The sequence below is a fragment of the Musa acuminata genome, chromosome BXJ3-5 (genome assembly GCF_036884655.1).
Source record: "Musa acuminata AAA Group cultivar baxijiao chromosome BXJ3-5, Cavendish_Baxijiao_AAA, whole genome shotgun sequence".
NCBI lineage: Eukaryota > Viridiplantae > Streptophyta > Magnoliopsida > Zingiberales > Musaceae > Musa > Musa acuminata.
In genome coordinates, this window is record NC_088353.1 from 4,819,820 (window position 1) to 4,840,897 (window position 21,078).

The following is a 21,078-nucleotide window of genomic DNA, read 5'->3' on the forward strand; positions in this document are numbered from 1 at the left end:
TATAGAAAATAGGTTATGATACATAAAAAAGATTACCTTTTGACCACTCTCTTTACAATAAAAAGAAAGATTACCTTTTGATCACTCATGTTTATATTCATCTATCTTACATCACTAACTTAAGTGTTAGAGGAATCGAGTAGAAAAACTTCTCTCGACTTTAGTCTTCGTACATGTGACACCTAAAAAATTTGATGTTTTCACCTCGAATAATCCTACGCACATAACTTCGAACTACGCCAAACTAATCAGAACGTCAAAACCATCTATTTATAATTATAATAATGATGATGGTGATGATGATGATAATAATAATAATAGTTCTTAAGAATACATCATAAATTTCTTTCGAGCCACTTCAAATGCTCCACATCTAATTGCTTACTATAATCACCCAAACAAACCACTCCAACGCCTTCCATTCTTCTGCACCGAATCCAATAATTAAATCGAATAAGTGTGTAGAAAAAGGAATAGAGAATGGTGGATTAGGTGTGGGATCGAACAGGATGGAATAATCACCCCAAAAAGCCCGAGATTTAATCTGGCGAAGGTGGAAAGCCTCTTTGAATGAAAGCTTAAAGCTACCGACAAGCGGTCAAAAAAACTAATAATGGCGTAATCCAACTATTGTTGGTGCTTCGTTCTCCTCGCCCACCCGAACTGGTAAAGAGGATAAAGAAGTGAGACGACAGCAAGCAACAGCGCTGGTCCCTCCACCACCAACCCTCATCACCTCCTCCTCCTCCTCCTCCACCGCCTCCACGCTTGTTCGGTATCTCTCCATTTCCCTTCGGTTGAACTCCACTTCCTGCTCCCCTTCGAAAGCCACACCGCACCACCTCGACCCTCCCTTCGAGGGGGATTTAAGCTGGCTCCCATGCCGGAGCTCAGGCCATGTACTTTCGGCTGTTGCCCCGCTTCTTCTCGTCACATGAAGCTCCTGCCCAGAAGAGCTCACCTCCGCCACCACCATGACAAGGCTCTCCTGCTCAAGAAGTACTACAAGTGGATCCTTTGGTCGGCTCTCTCCATTTACCTCTTCTTCTCCACCTCCTCCTCTTCCTCCTCCTCCTCTTTGTTCCGACCTCTTCCACTTCGAACCAGTCTTCCTCTTAAAACTACTCCCCGAGCTCTGGCGGAAGCCCAGCAGCTCTCCTCCTTCACCACCTCTTCTGCTGCTGCTGCTCTTAGAATATATGTTTACGAGCTACCTTCGAGCTACAACAGGGACTGGTTGTCCAACCCGAGGTGCCGCAACCACCTGTTCGCGTCGGAGGTGGCGATCCACGAGGCGCTGCTCGAGTACCCCGGCCGCGTCTTCGACCCGAATGAGGCCGACTTCTTCTTCGTCCCCGTTTACGTCTCCTGCAACTTCAGCACCCCCAACGGCTTCCCCGCCCTCCACCACGCCCGCCCTCTCATCTCCTCCGCCGTCCGTTTCATCTCCGCCGGCCTCCCCTTCTGGAATCGCTCCCGCGGCCGCGACCACGTCTTCGTCGCCTCCCACGACTTCGGCGCCTGCTTCCACGCCATGGTGAGTTCCCCCTGTTCTCTCCGTACCATCAAGACTCCATCTTTTTGCTGCGGAACTAAAACCCCGGCATCGATTAATGCAGGAAGACGTGGCGATCGCTGATGGGATACCGGAATTCATGAGGGAATCCATCATCCTGCAAACCTTCGGGGTGAGCTCGCCGCACCCGTGCCAGCAGGCGGAGAACGTCCTGATCCCGCCTTACGTGACGCCGGACATCGAAGAGCAGTGGCCAGCGCCCGAGAAGGCCAAGCGCGACATCTTCGCCTTCTTCCGCGGCAAGATGGAGGTTCATCCCAAGAACATCAGCGGCCGCTTCTACAGCAAGTAAGCATGGTAACCCACATGACGTAAACCTGGGCGCATTTCATCCAACATGTTGTGCCACAGGAGGGTGAGGACGGAGATACTGCGGCGGTACGGCGGGAACAAGAAGTTCTACCTGCAGCGGAAGCGGTTCGACGGGTACCGGGCGGAGATTGCGCGTTCCGTGTTCTGCCTGTGCCCGCTGGGGTGGGCGCCGTGGAGCCCACGGCTTGTGGAGGCGGTGGCGCTGGGCTGCGTGCCGGTGGTCATCGCGGACGGCATCCGGCTTCCGTTCCCGGAGGCGGTGCGGTGGCCTGAGATATCGCTGTCGGTAGCGGAGGCGGACGTCGGGCGGCTGGAGGAGGTACTGGACCGGGTGGCAGCCACCAATCTGTCGGCAGTCCAGCGGAACCTGTGGGATCCGGCGCGGCGGAACGCGCTGCTGTTCCACCAGCCGATGGCGGCGGGGGACGCGACATGGCACGCGCTGCGGGCGCTCGAGGGGAAGCTCGGCCGATCTTGGCAGCGGCGGCGGCGGCAGCCGGGGGACGCGGCATGGAGGTAAGCTCGCCGGCGTTGCTCGAGTCGGTGGAAGACAGCTGGTGGTTGCGTGGAGGACGCCGGTTGTCGCGTTCGAGAGCAGTCGATACGGGGGCGGGGCTTTCGGTGCGGCGGCGGCGTCTTCGTTGAATTATCCACCGCCCTTGCACGATATATTTTGATGTAGTATCCATCAATCTTATTATTTTGTGGGTATTTTTATTGGTGGAGGCAACAGTGTTTTAAGTGGTGGAGTGTTTGAAATGGTGTACGGTGGATCCAATTTGACCTAAATGTACTCATTTTGTGAGGAGCCATATATATATACCAAATGTGTGTAATAGGTAATGTGGAAAGGCATAAAATAGTATAAGCTAAGCTTTCAAACTTGGTTTGCTTGGACGACATGAGGTCAAACCGAGTCAATAAATAAATACTAAGAAGCGGTAGGAGGTGAAGAAGGAAAGGAGGATGGCATGGCGTGTAGACAAGGGAAGAGAGCATGGATTTGTGGAAGAATCTATGGTGTCTTGGGAGTTCAGTTCCCCACCTCGTGCATGCCGATGCCCACCACGTGCTTTACCTTATACCAAACAAAAATAAATAAATAAATGTTAACCTATTTTATTTTGTGCATGAATTTAATTATTTACAGCTTGTTCATCGGATATAATAATACAAAGTAAATTATGATGTTCTATGTGGTGTGGACAAGAAGAAGTAAGTGGTGGAACTGTCGGCCTTTCTTTTAATATCGACGGTATCGTCCATAGAAAAGATGGAGGACGGCAGCTTCTTCTTCTTCTCCACTAAAAAGCTGGCGATAGGTGTGCGGTCGCTCTCTACGGTGAGTGCTGCCGTGCCAGAAGTAGTGTGTTCCGGTAAATATAATGCAGTGGGGGTAGAAGACAGGGATCTAATCTACCCAATTACTATCCGAGTGTTGTGTTCCACCAGATCTGATGGCGACTCTTCACACATCACGTTCTGGTTCTTTTTCTTCTTTTTATCTAATGCAAATGACATGATGTCAGTCAGCATTACCTGATGGATGTCAAAGCAAGAGAAAATTGAAGCCACTGAATTCATGAAAATTAAATATGAATAATGGCTTTTATTGCAGCAGAAAGAAAAAGGAAGATTGCTTCAAGTATAAGAAAAATTAACACTTGAATGTTTTGTTTTGGAATTTGAGGCAGTTGTTTCTTTTTGTTTGAAATAACAGATAAATAAAGTATTTAAGCGAAACAGAGAATGTATTATGGAAGATATCTATGCCTGGATGGATTAAACTTAACTCAGATCAAGATATAAACTTAACTCAGATCAAGGTATGTAATATCATATCATACCGGTGTTTCGAGGTTGACTTGGTACGATATGATATCATGTACCGAACGATACATCAGAACGTATCGAGTGATACACCAACAGGACGTACCAAATGGTTTTATATATTTCTTCCTCTTACTATAGTACTGAAGCATTGCTACAATGTGACATTGCTACGGTTTTATATACTAGAGCACTATAGCACGTTCCGTCCCGTAGCAGACGATCCGTATATCGATATATCGTCAGATCGATACATACCGCTAATACCAAATGGTACTATTCGAAATTACATACTACGACTCAGATGCATGCAAGAGGACAGGGGAGATTTATTTTTTGGGCATGTCACAAAGTCATGAACAAGTAGGAACTGAGCTCCCTAGACTGCAAGATTTCTTGATAAATCGGAAGCTGATGATCTCACCCTGCTTAAAGTTATGAACAAGTAGGAATCACCTCCATGGTTCTTTAGGAACTGTAGTAGCAATATTTTCAACTCTTTCTTTATTCATCTTTTGAATATAAAGATTTCTAGTGTCTATAAATTGAGCATAAGAAATGCTCATTTATTGGCACTATACACTAAACTTTTAAGATGAATACAGTCTGGAGGAAATATAAAGATTTCTAGTGTCTACAAAGTGAAATAGAAATGCTCATTTATTGACACTATATACTAAACATTTTCAGATGGATACAGTTTGGAGGATTAACGGACCTCCTTTTTTGATATATGATTTATGCTCTTAGAAGCATGGAGCTAATTGTAACAGAATTTTGACATGATATTTCTTCTTTCATGCCAAAAAAAAAAAAAAAAGTGAGATTATGTTACAGAAACATTCTAATCAAAGTAGAAAAGAAACATGATTTAATGGACTTCATGAACTGGACACTCAAAAATGGGTTCATAATTAAAAGAACCAACAACATATAATAATGAAATAGCATGATGTTGCCTACATTCACATATCCTTTTTTCTCTTCTTTCTCCAATGTCTATCATGATTGAATAAGTTAGAATTACAAACACTTAACAGTCAAGTCCTGCATCTTTCAGAACTTGGGGTACTCCATATCCATTACAGAGGTACTCCATTTTTCACAATTTCAAGCATAACTAGGAGAAATCAGTCAAAAGAACAGCAGTGATGTAAAGTCACTGTCATCTCTAACAAAGATTAATGTGCCGCTAAAAGAGAAAAATATGGCCTATGACGATTGAAGATAGACAAACTTAATATTTTAAGCACTCTCACCATACAGTGATAACTACAACACTTGAGCAATTGTGCATAAACTTCTATGCCAAAAAAAGTCTCTGATCTAGGACAGAAAATACAATGAATTAATTGTGATGCAATTCAAAAGATAGTAACACTTCATACAGGTTGGTCATTATTTCTAAGAGACATATATCTAAAAGCTGATTTTTTTTCATAGAAATAGATGGAAATATTTCATGTCCTCAGCCAGAAGAAAATTCCTTAAATTGATTATGCCCTGCATCTTCCAGAGCTCCAAGTGTTAAAATTTTGAAGCTCAGAAGGCATCCGGATGTATTAGTTCTTCGTACTGTCTCATCTATTGAAGAGTAATAGCCGGTAGAAGAGGTAGAATATGACCTATGATGGTTGAAGAATAGTTATATCTCTGCACACTTACTGTGCAGTTATATGAAAGTCCTACTAGTATCAAATAGAGAAGCAAATATATACAAACTAAATCATGAGTTTCTATCAATTATTTGATCACATATGTATATACGCATGTGTACTCATGTATGACTATGTATGTTCAGATATATGCATTAATCATGCCAAAAACATAAAATCTTTTTGCACCAGCAGATTTAAAATTAATTAATCAACAGTTGAAAGAAAATAGAATAAAAGACAAAAGCAAAGCACCATATTTTTATGCCAGTACTGAGATTATATAAATAAGAAAGGGACTTATAATAACAGAAAGAGAGCCATCCGACCAAATTTAATCAAACAAAACCATCCAAGGTAATGGTCCAATTTTCAAGCAAGCCCTCAATGGGTTGGATGAATGTCCATCCGCATTGTTTTAATCTACACCATGATGGGAGAATTATGGACCTCTGTCTACCAAGGAACTATTGGAAATGCAACAGTTAAAAATTACACTTCATAGGAGCTCTTATTTTTAGCGAATAATAAAGAATTCAAGACAATATGCTATTCAAGCAAAGAGGGACAAAAACATTCAATAACAGTTGCAACACAAACCATACAAGGATACAAAAAGAAAGAGAACATTTGGAACTGAAAGCTCCATCAGAAAGTTTGACAACCAGATATAGACTGAGACATGATGTTGTGATGATAGAGGTATTGAACACAGCACAATATAAATATAGCTTTACAAAAACAACTGAATATTTTGATGAAGAAGAACCATGAACAGAAGCAAACAAGATGCCTCGTAATCTTTGAATAATACCAAAGCATCTCCTTATAAGATATCCATTTCAGAATGAACAAATATAATCTCAGAATTTAGGTCAAAAAATTGGGTTTTTTATCATTAACAATGCTGCTTGATATCTCGGACAATTCAATACGATTATTAATGAACTAAACTACAGCAAATCGGACACATAAATCATAAAGTACTAAACTATACCATGATTATAGTCCCCTTCGTATTATTCTCAACCTGACTGTTGGGATCCATGTGTTGATCGGTTCCAGGTTACATCAATGTAAAGCCGCATAATAATCATAATAAAAATTGGATTTTTCGTATCCGTTGGTAACCACCAACCTAAAATTAACTCAATAATTCAAAAAATTTGACGTCTAAATCAACCTGGAGTTGCGAAGCAATCTCAACTTGTCTTCTCAGCGGCTTTTGCTATTGATTCCGCCTTGATCTTCTTCTTATTCCTCTCGATCGCCTCTGCAACCTCCTTGGGCATATACTTCTCATCATGCTTCGCCAGCACTTCGGTTGCCTTGAAGAAACACTCTCCGCTCCTCGCCTTCTCCGATACCACTGATCCAAGAGGAGCCGATCGACCAGATTCGTTCAAGGGCCTCAAGAAACCCTCGACGACAGCGGAGTGGCCCTCGCGGAAGAGGTCGGGAAGGGATCCCTCGAAGCGGACAAGGATGTCAGTGACGAGGTCGGTGATGACGAACTCAATCTCGGGGGAGGTGGGGGTGGGCTGGACAACGCTGCCCTCGAGGACGAGGCCACCGAGGCGGAAGCGGTTCTTGGAAGGGTTGGCGGCGAACTTTTGCATAGCGTCGGATGGGGTGATGTAGAAGACGAGCTGATCTTGGAAGTTGCTGAGGACGATGACGATGAACCCCGCGACGCAGCTGAAGGTCAGAGCGTAGGTCCAGAGGCGGCGGTTCTGTAGCTGCCGGGCTCGGGCGCCGATGTCGACGGTGTGGGACCGGGATGGATGCCGGCGGGAGACCGTAGACAGGTGTCGGAGGAAGAGGGCGGCGGGGGAGGCAGGGGGCGGAGGGGTGGGAAACGGCCGGAGGAGAAGTGGGGGGTCAGGCGGCGGAGAATGACGGGTGACGGGGACGGCGGCGCGGAGGAGGGGAGATAGCCGGGACCAGAGGCGCGGGGAAAGAACCCTAGAAGAAGCCATGGATGGATCTCTGGAAGAGCGTCCGAACAGAGGGAAGACAGGTTAGGGCTTGCCTGCGGTGACGGGATCTGAAGAAAAGGCACTTGTTTACTTGTTGGACACGGCACTGGAGGTTGGTGGAGGCGACTCGGACTCCGCTTCAAGCACCTCTGCCAATCCCACTGAATCACCCCTGCAATTTGTGACAGAGGAACCACATCGTCCCTGATAGTTTCAAGGGTGATTCAGGCTGTAGGCGTCGAGTGGTAACGTACCCGCGATGGAGTGGGACCCAGTCACCGACGGCGTTGATGAAAGAACTCGAAGTGCCTTGGCGGTGGCACGTGCAGTGACACTTTAAATGTAATTTGATCAAGATAGCTCTTAACATAATCCAGCATGATCGACAACAACTGGAAATCTTCTCTCCGAGAAGTAACGGTAAACACGAATCATATGCTTCACACGTGTCGCACATTGGAAAGCGCATTGGCACCGACACACACCCATCTGGCCGATGGATGTGCGCCACGACAACAGTCGCTACTGAAGTCGTAATGTAAGTGGGGGAATTTCAAGCAACGCTCTTCTCGGTTGGAAGAGCCTCCACATATGCTCCCAGCTCGACCGTCTGTGCGTGAAGACCACGAAGTGGTTCGAGGGGGAAAGCAAGAAGGGTCGTACAACGTAGTATAATTCTCTTCCTTCCCCTTTCTCTACTCGGAAGAATCTCTGCAATTAGCCTCAGATTTCTAGTTTCCTCGACCGATCCCACGCAAATTCTTCGACTTTTTTATTCTTCCAAGAGTTTATTGAGTGGTCGATCAGTTTTTTTTTTTTCTCTTGCTTGCTTTTTTCCATGTCGCCGTTGCGGAACTGATGGTTATCTTTTTTCTGATTGGACGCGATCTTTTGGGATTTTCCTCGAGTTTACTGACAGGGTATGTCTTGGTGATCCTGACGCGGCGACGTGTTGATTTTCTTGGATAAATCGTTCGTGGAGTTGCTACTTTTGGGTTTCTTTGCTCTGCTTTTCTCATCTTTTTTAGGATCGTTCACAATTGTTGTTCGTGATATGTCTTCGTATGATGGCGGTCCTTGAATCGTAGCTCGTGGTGTGATCAAATTAGGGTTTTCGACTGTGAGCTTAGGGACGATCACAGCTCGTGATCTGTTTCTTGTTGGATCTTGCAATATAGAGGTCGCAAACTAAGATGAATGGGGTTTTTCTTGTTCATTTAGGTAATTTGTTGTGAAGCGTTTGAAAAGATTGCTAAATTTAAATTGATATGGTGCAAGGTTAAACTCTGAAGATTGGGCCGTGGATTCAATGTCTTCGAGTCTTTTAAATACGTAGCAATTCAGTTTTCAAAGAATATTTAATTGTCTACCATCTTCTAAAAAAAATGTTACTGACGTCATCATTCGGAATAATTAGCATTCAATTCTCTTACAGAATGCTAGTCAGTAGAGTAGTAGTAACCATACTAGGTAGATCGTGAGGGAAGAAAATGGTCTCATAAGGACTTAAAATAATTTTTGTATTATTGTTTCAGCAATATGGCATGGTACCTCGTATTGGAATGTCCAATAGTGGATAGATATTTTTATATACCATTTTTAAATCCTTGGTAGAGAAATGTTCTAAAACCTTGTTTAATGGACTTACACAAATTTATATTGTGGAATTCATATTGAGATTGTTCAGGAAGAAAGGTAACGAACTGTCACGGACTTAGTTGGAATTGCCTAAGTCGTAAGGCACCCATGCGGCCAAGACGCGAACTTAGCTTGCATTGCCAAAATCGCGAAGCACCTTTGCGTTAACTTCTCGGACTTAGCTAGGATTGCGTAAGTCTTGACGTGCGCTTGCGATATACGTCCACAAAGGTCAGCCAATTTGCAACCTCACTCAGGTCCCGAAGGACCTGTAAAAAGAGAAAGTTGATTAGTTCGAAGAACGAGCGACGGACAAGTACCGACGTCTCGCGAAGAGGGAAGCTTTACAAGCAATTTAGCGAGCACCTTGCGTGTAAGAGAGAAAACATATAAAGGAGGAAAACAATGACTTTAGAGGGTTGAACGAACAACTACAAGTCCACAAACAGCTGCTCACCGGGTGCCGGGCGCGAAGACAAGTTCCCGTCAAGAAAACGTGTGAACTTGTGAATATTGTTCAACACCTGACACTATACCGAAGCCTCATCCCCCATGGTGCCACCCGGGTGGTTCCAGGGTGTTGAGATGGCTGACGTTTCGCGCGCGATAGTGAGCTACCGAAAACAGCCCGCAACACGCGAAAACGGAGACCATTTTGGGTTGTTTTACTCGGTGCGGTGAGCGGTCGCACTGTAGCGTTGCAACTTGTTCGAACTTACATTTTTACAAGCAAAAGATCACAAAACCAAGGTAAACCATGCTGTCAAGCATCTGTACATGTAAACAAAAGCGACGAACGGTTCGTTAAGCGAAGTTGTTGCAAGTGCGCGCTGACCGTTCATGACAAAATGGTGGCTTAGTTAGCCAAATCATCGGGCTTCAAAGCTTTGTCCCGTTAAATCTCAATAAGATATCTTATGCATGAAACTGTATCAAGTTTTTTGTTATAGATTGGGTTTGTTGTTGTTGTTGTTCTGTAGCCAAACTTGTTGATTTATCAAGCATCCATTTCTTTATCTTGTGTTTTGTTTTACTAATTGAGTGCTACTTGCAAGCTTACAGCAGAGTTAGGATATATTCTTCTTCAAAGTTTACCTTTTTTATATTATTGTAAGAATCTTTTGAAGAGATTAGCCTGTAATTTTTTAGAGAATTACAGCTTTATGTTGAAGCCTAATATCCATGAACCTGACTGTGTTGATATCAATGTTGTTTAAGCTTGATGAGCAAACTAAAATTGCAAACTTAATATTGGGTTTCATTTATCAGAAACATGAATGTTTATCGATCTGTTTCTTTCGGTTTGGTGCTCAAGCATCAACAGTGTGATTCATTTGCAGGATTCAGCTATATGCTGAAGACTGTCACAAGGCCAATTTATTGTTGCTTTTGCCTCATTGATTGTGGTCCTTACGAATTCAGCTGCATGTGTGAGAACTTGTGTAACATAGGAATAACTTCTACTGCTTTTGATGCACAACAGTTGCTCTCTAATTTTTTTCTGTGGATAATCTGTTTGATACAACAATATACATCGATTTATTCGGAGAGTGCATGGATTTATTCAGAGACAACTGTGAAAATAGAATTTTTTTGTGGTTCACAAAGGATGAGAAATTTTCTGGATTGCACAAATGTGAAGGTGGTGCAAGATATGAAAAAGATCGGCATTTCTCTATGTCGAATGACAAAAGATATGAAGGTAAGAAGAAAGGGAATTCTTCGTAGATGAAGATTGAGATAGGATCTGAGAAATGTTCCCTTGACGTTGACATGGCTTAAATGAGAATGAGACATCAACATGCCCATTGTAGATTTTGCATATTGTAGTTGCCTCTTAACATTAGCTTTTGACCGACTATAGTTATTGAAACTTGGTCTTTTCAGCCTTCCCCAAATATTTGGGATTTATGGCTTGTTGTTATTGATCTTGATGTGAAACAATTCGAGCTTGTTGTGTCTCAATGGTTCAATACTATGACTATACGGTACTCAATAAAAGTTTGGTTTATGAAATTAATTATTTTTCCTTTTGCATGTATATGGTTCAGTTTTAGTTTATGTAGTATGTTTGAACAGTTGTCTTATAATCATCAAGCTTCATTGCTGTGAATTGCCAGTGTATTATGTGTTTATATGTGTTTGCTTTCCATATTGCCTTCCATAACATTTGACTTCTGTAAGATTATTCATATAAAGCTAGAATAACAAATTTTCTGAAAGAAAACAATACTTTTTGAAAAGGTAGCATCAACTGTCCTTTACTGTGATACAGTTTTTGATATTAGTTTCTTTCAAATGAAAAATCTTTCCTGTTTTGCTCGTCATATTTTTACAAAGTACCAACACAGGCTGTGAATTATTCGTCCCCGAATGACTCATTTCATCTTTTACTTTATGGAAGATATGTGTTCCTTACTTGTCAGCTCTTGTTTTCATTAAGATTGTCTAGAAATCCTTTCTACTGTTCTTACAGTTTGATTATATTGTGTAGATTACAAAGGAACAGGATGAGAACTTCCTGACATTTTGTTGTGGTAGAAGTGTAAATTCTTCATAGTGCCATTCAAATGCACATTTGAAGCAACTTTCCTCTTAGAATATATGGGGTGAGTACCGTATTTGCTTAAAGATGATGAATCATGCGAGTGTTGCTTTAATTGTTGTCAAAAATATTTTTTCTAGGCAGTGAGTTCTGCCTATCATTTGATGGTGCATTGCACGTCATAGATTAGTTATTCCTTACAGTAGTTTGTCCATTAGGAGTGTATAATTCTATCTTCATACAGAGCAGTTGTTGTGTTGGAGGGCTAGCTAAATCTCAATCAGCTAATGATAGAATATTGGGTCCACCCAAGAAGCGGAACATAGGCCAGTTATCCATCCAGAAGAAAAGACAATGGTCATCAAGTCCTGAACCTGAAGTAATGGAAAACAATGTTAGCAATTCTCTTTCCCTGGTGACGAATGTCTCCTCGTGTCCCACTACTGTCAATGATGAGACCAAGTTAATGGAGGAAAATGCTAACAATGTTTCATTCGTCAACCAAGGTTTATCTGTCTCTCTGTATATCTTTTTCGTATTTAGAATGACTTCCATATGTCTTTTATAGATATAGTTAAATATTTGTTTGCTTCACATATGTTTGCACTTGACACTGAAAATTTTCTTTACTGGTAATTTTATATGTTTCACTATTCTTTGCATTTATTATATCCTACTTTGTGTTGGTACACAGAGGTGCCATGTTTTGGCAGTTTGATGCTAGGCCTTTTGCTGATGTCATGCTTTCACCTTGCTTACTTCATTAATAAAAATTGAAGCCTCTTTATTAGGAAAGTGAATGTTCGAACTATAGTTAGATGAAGGCCCAAACTATAGCCTTGGATAGTTGATACCCGTAGACTTATGCTATAAGAACTATATCCAGAAATAACTCTGGCTATCAAGATTCAAGAATTTATATCATTCCTGGAGGTTTCAACAATGAACAATGTTATTGTTTAATGTGTTATTATGTGTGTTCTTTTTTTTTTCTACTTTTTTGTGAAACATGTGTTTTGAAATATTTGATTAATATTCATTTTATATGGCAAGAAGTTTCTGTATTGGTTGTCGTGGACCACAGCTCAAAGAGCTTGTTTTTTCTCATTGCCTGTAGTTGGAAAGGCAAAAAATTGGAAGTTTCTATTAAAATGGACTGTGAATATTAGAGCTAAAGGAATTAGAGGAGTCTGTCGTAAAATAAAAATGGTTCTTGCAATAGGATATTAGGCCTGCTTCTATTTTACTGTAGAAATACAGTTCTTTCAGGAACTTTTTTATGACATCCATTATATCTGTATTTCCTGTAAGCATGAAAATATTCATGTTTAGTCTCTTGATTTTTCTGCATAACATGTAGATATGACCATGAGTTTTTCCTCGCTGCTTCCTTGAATTTGTGTTCTCTTAAGCAGTGTTTGGCTTTTCAGCAATTGTGTCAATAAAATCTTTAATAGCAAATAGTCATAAATATTGGAAGAGCTTGCCTGTGTGTAGCTTATGGACAATGTCTGCAGACCTTTAAAGTTTGTTCTTTTTGGGCATTTATGAATTATTGTCTATTCTGCAAAAATTCAGATCCTTACTAGTCTTTAAACTATAGATATTCATGTGAAAATTCTATTGACAAGATATGTTTTATCTCTGGGAAGTTCTTCAACATGCAGTTGGGTCACACTTGTGAATGATGGCCACAACTAAATATATAACCTACAACTACCTGAAATATGTACATATCAAGAATTACCTTGTACTAACATGTTTTCGCGACTCGAATCCTTATCATCTAAACGCAAAGGAACAATCTTCTCATGACACTGAGGCCCATTCTCAAATGCTTGAGATGTGTGGTTCATGCTTTTAGGTAGGAACAATTCTTTTTCTAGTGAAGAGCTTTGCTTTGGTCTTTTCAATCAGGAGTGAATGTTTCCTTTTGCCTACATGTGCCTATTAAAGATGTTACTTGCACAATTGTAAGAACTAAAAAACTAGCAAGGCTTGGTGATGTTGCTTGCTAGTTGAAGAAAGTGCAATAGACAGGCTTAGGCTCCTAAAATTAGACAATCAGATCCTTAACATCATGCAATTTTATAGTTTCTTTCAATATTGCATGAGTGGTGATCTGCATCCATGTTAATAGTCTCCTCTTTCTCTTGTTAATAACTTACGGAAATAAAAATATAGCTTTAATAAAATTTCAGCAAGGAATTGAAGTTTTTGATTGGATCGTTCATATTAATGTTGTATATGCAATACTAAATCTCAATTTTGGTTACCTCATATATCTATAGGCTAGTCATCTGAGCTAGATGTTTATCTGGATATTTGCAAAAATAAAAAAAATATTTATGATAATTATTACTTGAAAATCCAAACCCTTCTCTTGGTATCACTGATAATGTCCACTTTGTTCGGTAGGTGCTATAGCCTGGAATGAGATGAGAAGGGTGTGGGTCGGAGATCGATCAAAAAGGCCCCACAGAGCTCCAAGGGAACCGACAATAAGGTCAAGATCAAACCTTCTTCTTTTGTGCAACTTGGGATAACATAGATGCCAATGTACTGATGGCATATGATATTCTTTTAATGTGCTTATATTTTTTCTTGCTTGAATTAGGTAATCAATGGATTTTGAACTTATCTTGTCAGGTTTTGTAGGGAAATTTACTAGTTAAAACGTTTTTTTGTTTGTGTGATGCACCAATTTCTTACCATAATGCTACCTGAATGTGCATTAGATCTTCAGAATGTTTTAACAGAAAATATGCATTTCTATACAACCAAGTAAATATGAATTCAATGATGTTTCTGGGCATTTATCATTATCTGTATTCCATCAAAGTTTATTGAACATATGAAACATCAACATTTTAGAACACTCATGATAGACCCCTCAGTTCTAAACCAATACCTGTACTGATTTTAGGTTGGGTTACGTGCCACCAGAAAGTAGAATAGATTTTTACAGCTTGGCTCGTCATTTACATTTGCCTTCACTTTCAATAGTTTGGCCAAGTTGATTGATTGATACATGATTCCTTCACACAAAAAAGGATTCTAAGGAGAAAGGAATCTGAACTATTGTAACTAATAATTCCAGAATTACATGCATGGGCACATGATGTATTTTAGCCATGTAGATTATATATCTAAGCTGTGTTAACAAGGTAATGATGGAAGCTCTTTGTGTGTGTTTGGGTAATTCATGTGAACTCGGCTTTCCTTGTTGTTAACCTTGATTCCCTTGTCTGTAGCTGGTGTGCAACCTACGAGGATTTGCTCTCGACCAACCGACCTTTTCCACAACCCATCCCAGTATCTGTGAGTTCTCCTTGGGTCGCTTCACTTGTGTCATCTCTTTTTTAGCGTTTGAGATTAGTTCTACATGATAGATTTTCTCATTTCCAAATTCTTGTAATTTATTTTACAGGAGATGGTAGATTTTTTGGTCGACATTTGGCAGGAGGAAGGACTTTAACGATTAGCAGTACTCTTTGCTAGTGTGGAAATTTTGTCTGGCCTTCTGGTTAGCTAAATTAAGTAGATGTATTTTTTGTCAAGGGGGTGTTCTTGTATAAAAACAAAATGCATTGGCGTCACCATTCGACCCCAAGAAAAAATTGTGTTAATGGTATTAGGTGAAGAAAGTAAACAAGCAAAGCAAAAAGAACCATTCTATTAATCAGAGAGCATCTCATGAATGTCATGCAACCTCAAGTTCAACTTTGGGATGATAAGCCGGTGGGTGTGCATTTAGTAGACATCGAGGACATTACTATTGGACTTTTGTCGAATCATGCATTTGAATTGATAAAATTACATGTAGATCGTTAGTTCTAAAAATTCATCATGTTGATAAAAAGTCATAATAATCCTCCTACGATTGATATTTGTGTTGCAGGAAGGCAAGAGTTCCGAGACCATCCCGGTCTGTGGCGATGGGCAAGAACAAGCTCATCAGCATCTGCAACACAAAAATCTGCACTTCATCATGAGTGGGGAATGTGATCGACCAAATTTACATTATTCGAATCCATGTGTCTATTTTAGCATCCTACATCGTGATCATGCGCCTTATCTGATCACATTAATTGCTTCCATATCTTTCTTATCCGAACCCCAGCAAATTCACGGCTGTGGTGTGTCGGCAGATATGCGCTACCGAACGAACGGTCCAAGTCATGGAACAGATTCTTCCGGAGGCTAATCGTAGGCGTTGGCGACGAGGATCCGCGCCCACGAATTGACGCGCAAGTGACGGGCAGCGTGGAGGCCCAAGGAACGGCTGGGGGCCGGCCAACCCCACCTCGTCCCGTGGCGAACGACATGCACGGCCGTGTGACTAGGAGGGAGATAAGAGCGGGCTAGCGTTCGTCGGATTGGCCGAGGCCACGTGAATAGCCACGCTCCTTCACGTGAGGGCGGGACGCCGGCCCCACCGGCTGTTGGGAAAACAACATGTGCTCCTTTTCGTTTGCTGTTCTTAAAAGCTCCAAAACGGAACAGGAGTGGGAAGTCCCTTTCATTCTCTCCTGAAGCCCTCCTATTATATATATGAGCACAAACGAGGCATCTCTGCCCACAGCTTTGGACATCATCTTGTTGAGAGAGAGAGAGAGAGAGAGAGTTCTTCGGATGGTAGAGATATTTCTGGAGATCTCCAGATCTCTCGCGCAGAGACAGAGAGAGAGAGAGTTCTTCGGATGGTAGAGAGATTTCTGGATATCTCCAGATCTCTCGCAGAGAGAGAGAGAGGGAAACTCGTGTTCTTCAGAAGGTAGAGAGATTTTGTACTGCAAATTAGAGAGTTTTATATTTCCACTGCCGACATCTTGCAGCCCAAGATGGTTTCTGATGGCGGAGGGAGAGGTGTCTGTTGTGTGTGTGCGAGAGAAAGGGGAATGTGTGTTGCTAAAAATGGTTTCAGTTGGCACAGAGACAGAATGTGTGTTTGTCCGAGAGAGAGAGAGAGTATGCGCGTGCGTGTAAGTGTGTGTGTGTGTGTGTGTGTGTGTGTGTGAATGAGTGAGAGAGAGAGAGAGAGAGAGAGAGAGAGAGAGACCTACTGCAAAAATATCTTTGAGCCCAAGATGGTTTCATATGGCTGCATTTGCACCTGCACCTAAAGGGGAGCGGGGTGGCCGTGAAGAAAACGAGTTTACATCCACCATGTAGGTGCAGCGGCAAATGCAACCATATGCCATTTTGGTTTCCTTTCCTACCATCACACTGCCACCAAAGCACCAAAGGAGGTAACAAATTGTTTGGGTTTCCCCTCGCCAGAATCAAGATCTCCATCCAGATTTGTTTTCACAGTACCAATAAGGTTTCTTCTCTTTTTCTTCTTTTACTTGTACTTTCTTCCACTGGTTTATTTGATGCAACTCGTGTTCTATGTCGTCGATTTATTTGCTTCCTCTTAATCCCCCTCTTTTTCTTTATCATCTTGGAAGAAACTTGAACTTGAAGATCTGTGCAGGGAAAAGACAAGAGCCTAAAACCTCCTTTCTATGGAGGTTTAGGGGAAGAAAGAGGGACGGAAAGCAAGAGTTATGCTTAGGCCGATTTGAGCAGCGGCTAAATAGAACAGGTTGGAAAAACCAAAACAAACGCCCTTAATGTTTCACAAAGCTATATGCTGAGGCTCACTTTGGAGATCTTTTAGGTTTTGTTTTCCCTTAATACCTAAGTTGACTGAAGAACTAATGTTTCTACTCTTTCCTTTCATTTACGACCACTGTCGATGTTTGCATCCTAAAAGAAGTTGATGCTTACAAACAGATGGAATTGACTCAAGTATCAGATGCTGCGCGAAGCACCTCGGAAGGTTCTATAAGGTTTCATTCGGACAAACTCAAGGGGCCAGTTCTGATGTGATAATGTAGGGATAGTATGTAAGATCTATGATAGATATGTTATGTAGTACATAGCAATACCGATAAGCTCATGATGCAGAAAATTATGAGAGTCCACCTTGTCACACATCCGGCAGAGTTCTTGCCCATGTGTGTTGTTATCCAAGGTTTTGAGGTTTAATTTGTGGATTTGATGCTATATAACTAGTGATCCTTAAACATAGAGTTCTCTTTGATCATCAGTTTAACTAGTAGACAGTGTGATTGATTTGTTCACAGATCTTTATGATTGAAATTTCACTTAGGCAACCTCTCGGAAATTATGTTGGTTTTAGATGATTAAACACCAAATTGTGATAGAAAAGCATTTTACCGGAGGTTGACTTCGCTCTTCTAATTAAAATTTCTTGTTCTTGAAGGTTTTTTTGCTTGTATTATACTAAATTTAGCTTTCTAAATGGTTGTTATCATGATTCATAGGAGGTCATTTTTATTGCATTAAAGTTTCTTAATCTTATTGGAATTTTTTTTTTTTGGATTACTGAATTCAGCTTCACAAATGGTTATTATCGACAACATAAACAAAAAAAATTGGTTTACAAGACAAATATTGAAAGTTTTTATTATGTTTTATTGTGATCATATTCAGTGTGAGTTACAAGACAAATATTGATTTCAATTTAGATGTTCACATTCTAGTATAGTTCAATTAATTCTTTTATTATCATATTATCTGTGCAACTAAGATTTTTTGAGAGACAGACTTAGATCAATATTATACTTTTTATCTTGAGATTCTTGTATATTGTTGTATGTTCATTTGACTCTTTTGAACATCATATTCTTTAATTAGTGGTGCTAAAGTTTCATTGCCTCTCCAAAACAATTATTTTTCAGTAAACAATGAATTTGATTCTTAGGTTTTTGGTCAATGCTTTGAAACCATTATACTTGACTTCAATGTACTAGTGATGGAAACAATAATGATTATATATATATATATATATATATATATATATATATATATATATATATATATATATACATGTCTATGATACTTATTATTCTGGCAAATTGTTAGATGATTATATATGTACAACAATAATTATTCTGGCAAATTGTTGAGAAGAACATGTTTAGTTATGAGGTAAAAAATTTGAAACAAAGAAGATGTCCTGTTAGTAAATAAATATGGATCAAGAAGGTTGAATCGACCATGGATTTTTGAAGAACTCTAAGTTATTATGATAGAGATGTTAATATGTTGATCATCCAAAATAACAAGGCAATGTTCACTCATCATTTGTAAATTGATGAATATGCATAGATTATTGTATGTATTAGAACCCATCCTAGCAAATAACCCATCATTTCTACTTGGTTTTGAGAATGTCATTCTTATATTGCATTAAATAACAAGAATTGGTTTTGAATGAGAGCACCATCCAAACTGTACTTTAGATCTCTCTTGGCTATCAGAATATTTGTACCATGTTCTTTGTTCAATGTCTTATGAAGAGTCTGCATATTATGGGCTTTTTTGCCCTCAAACTTTTCTCATAAAAAAATAAATGTGTTAATATCTCATTACGCTAATCATACAATCTACAAAAAAAAACATGTTATTGCTACTACAGAAAACACTATATTATTCAATATTGTTGTGAGAATACAAATTTACTTGCAGATTTCTCATTCTGGACCCTTGAGGTCATAACAGACATATGAACACATAAATGTCGACATAGCTCCATAATACTTCATTATTTCAGTCTATGATACTTATTGTTCAGGGCAAATTGTTGAGAAGAACATGTTTAGATGATGGGAAAATTTTGAAATGAAGCAAATGTATTTATAGGAAATAGAATTTGTCATGCAGGAATTTGTATGTCTGACATGAAATTGATCTCTGAAGAACTCAAAGGTTCCATTATGCATGCTATTTTAATATGTTGGTCATGCAAAAAGTAAAAATCTCAACATGTCACTCCTTTGTTGACAATTAAAACATATCATTTAATATGCATAGGTCAGAGCATCAAACAATCCATCATTTCTTGTTGTCATTGAGAATATCATTTTTCTTGCATCAAAAGATGTACATGTAAAGATTATGGATGTAAAACATATCACAGACTTGGTGGCTTATTCCATGAGCTTGAAGGTTGATGATTTTTAGCTGAATGGATTTCTCTTGGGAATTAGAATGTTTTTGCCATGTTCTTTGTTCCCTATATCTGTATATGAAAAGTACGTTTGTGGCCCAAGTCAAATGCATAATGTGCTTGAATAATGAGAGTATGTTTACAGACTGTTCGATGAGCATAATAAGATTTTGCATGAATTCCTTTTCATTCTCAAGTTCTCTATCTACTTCAAAATTTTGCTCATATTGTTCATGAAAGAGAGCAAAGGCTTCTACACCAAATTTTACTTGATAAATAGGTCAGATCTACATGTTTCTGATGGCTTTTCCACATCGACAAGAACCGACGCTGAGAACAATGGTTTGTGATGGTAGAATGTGGACTCAAACTTTCTCCTGGAAGTCATAAAACTAGACTTGGTGGAATGCTCGAAGGATGAAGGAATGGCTTGTGATGGTAGAATGTGGCAGTCCAGAGACTGGAAAAAGCCGTATCATTGCCTGGAGGTTGTCCTGCACGTCACAGTACCGTCGTTGCATGTTCCACGTGGTCGTGCTTCGGCTGGTGTTGTAGAGTTAGGAAACTGCTCAAATGTCTCTGTCGTCCTTAATGGTGGGAGAAGATGGACGTCACGTCGCGGCCAACTCGTTGCTGTGAAGACGGCACGGCCATCGTGCGATGTCAGTGTTTGGCTTCTCATAAAAAGAGGGAGAGGTAAGCGGGTTCCAGATTCCAGAGAGGAAACCAGAAGCCACAGGGATCCCTGCTGCCTGCCTGCATGCGTTGTCGTTGAGCGAGCAGCGGAGACAGTGGATGGGACGTGCATACTCTCTTTCGATGTTGGTCAGTGTCGATCATCCAAGACTCCTGTGAAGATGCCGGTGCCGCACTCATCCAGATGAATAATTGTAATAATATTTTTTTTATTATTCCGATTGTGATGGAAAAATCAGAACGTTAATAGTGGTTGGTGATGTAGAACTTTAAAATCCGGTTTTGTCGAATTTTATATTTTTATTAATTATAGAGTATCTTTTATAATTATATCTCTTTAGTATTTTGGTCTATAGATATTCAAATCTGTGAGTGAAATATTTATGTTCATTTCTTCGATCATTTTATCAATAGAAATATAAATATAATAAATAATAAATAATTTTAATTATTTTTTTTATAGTGATAATAATTGTATTGATGTCGATACATATGTAGATTGACAAAAGGATCGTTAATTGTGTTGAAAGGATTGCTTGACATCTGTATTGGCATCAACACAAATATAGAGCGATATCACTCGGTAATTACATCAGCGTCGATATAGATGCAGAGCAACGTTGCTCTACATTTGTGTAGGTGCCAATGTAAATATCGAGCAACCCTTTCGTCGCTCAACAATTGTATCAACACCGACGCAATGATCCATCCTTTCGTCGCTTGGCAACTACGTCAACACCGATATAATGAGCAACCCTTTTACCACTTAACAACTACATCGACATCAACGTAGTAAACGACCCTTTCTTCTCTCTACCCTTTTA

General features: G+C 40.2%; 3 protein-coding genes across 7 annotated transcripts; 2 read left to right on the forward strand and 1 right to left on the reverse strand.

Annotated features, from left to right (window-relative positions):
• The first annotated feature begins 409 nt into the window (after positions 1 to 409).
• Positions 410 to 2,696, forward strand: LOC103984473 (probable glucuronosyltransferase Os03g0107900). Its single transcript, XM_009401972.3, has 3 exons — positions 410 to 1,537; positions 1,620 to 1,864; positions 1,928 to 2,696. The coding sequence occupies exons 1-3, from the start codon at positions 881 to 883 to the stop codon at positions 2,406 to 2,408; spliced, it is 1,383 nt and encodes a 460-aa protein (XP_009400247.2). The 5' UTR covers positions 410 to 880; the 3' UTR covers positions 2,409 to 2,696.
• Positions 2,697 to 4,939: 2,243 nt separating this feature from the next.
• On the reverse strand, positions 4,940 to 7,533 carry LOC135638118 (cytochrome c-type biogenesis protein CcmE homolog, mitochondrial-like). Its single transcript, XM_065151082.1, has 2 exons — positions 6,557 to 7,533; positions 4,940 to 5,343 (listed from the first exon to the last, which is right to left on the reverse strand). Exon 1 carries the CDS (start codon positions 7,350 to 7,352, stop codon positions 6,576 to 6,578), a length of 777 nt encoding a protein of 258 aa, XP_065007154.1. The 5' UTR covers positions 7,353 to 7,533; the 3' UTR covers positions 4,940 to 5,343; positions 6,557 to 6,575.
• A 361-nt stretch (positions 7,534 to 7,894) lies between these two features.
• Positions 7,895 to 17,629, forward strand: LOC135637871 (uncharacterized). Of its 5 annotated transcripts, none has more exons than XM_065150727.1 (9): positions 7,895 to 8,021; positions 11,485 to 11,599; positions 11,785 to 12,041; positions 13,954 to 14,041; positions 14,790 to 14,856; positions 14,966 to 15,276; positions 15,437 to 16,861; positions 17,015 to 17,125; positions 17,297 to 17,629. In XM_065150727.1, exons 2-6 carry the CDS (start codon positions 11,595 to 11,597, stop codon positions 15,011 to 15,013), a joined length of 465 nt encoding a protein of 154 aa, XP_065006799.1. In that variant the 5' UTR covers positions 7,895 to 8,021; positions 11,485 to 11,594; the 3' UTR covers positions 15,014 to 15,276; positions 15,437 to 16,861; positions 17,015 to 17,125; positions 17,297 to 17,629. The 5 variants fall into 5 exon arrangements, with proteins under 5 accessions (XP_065006799.1, XP_065006798.1, XP_065006795.1 ...); XM_065150726.1 differs by having other exon boundaries at positions 17,317 to 17,629; XM_065150723.1 differs by having other exon boundaries at positions 17,015 to 17,629.
• The last annotated feature ends 3,449 nt before the right edge of the window (positions 17,630 to 21,078 follow it).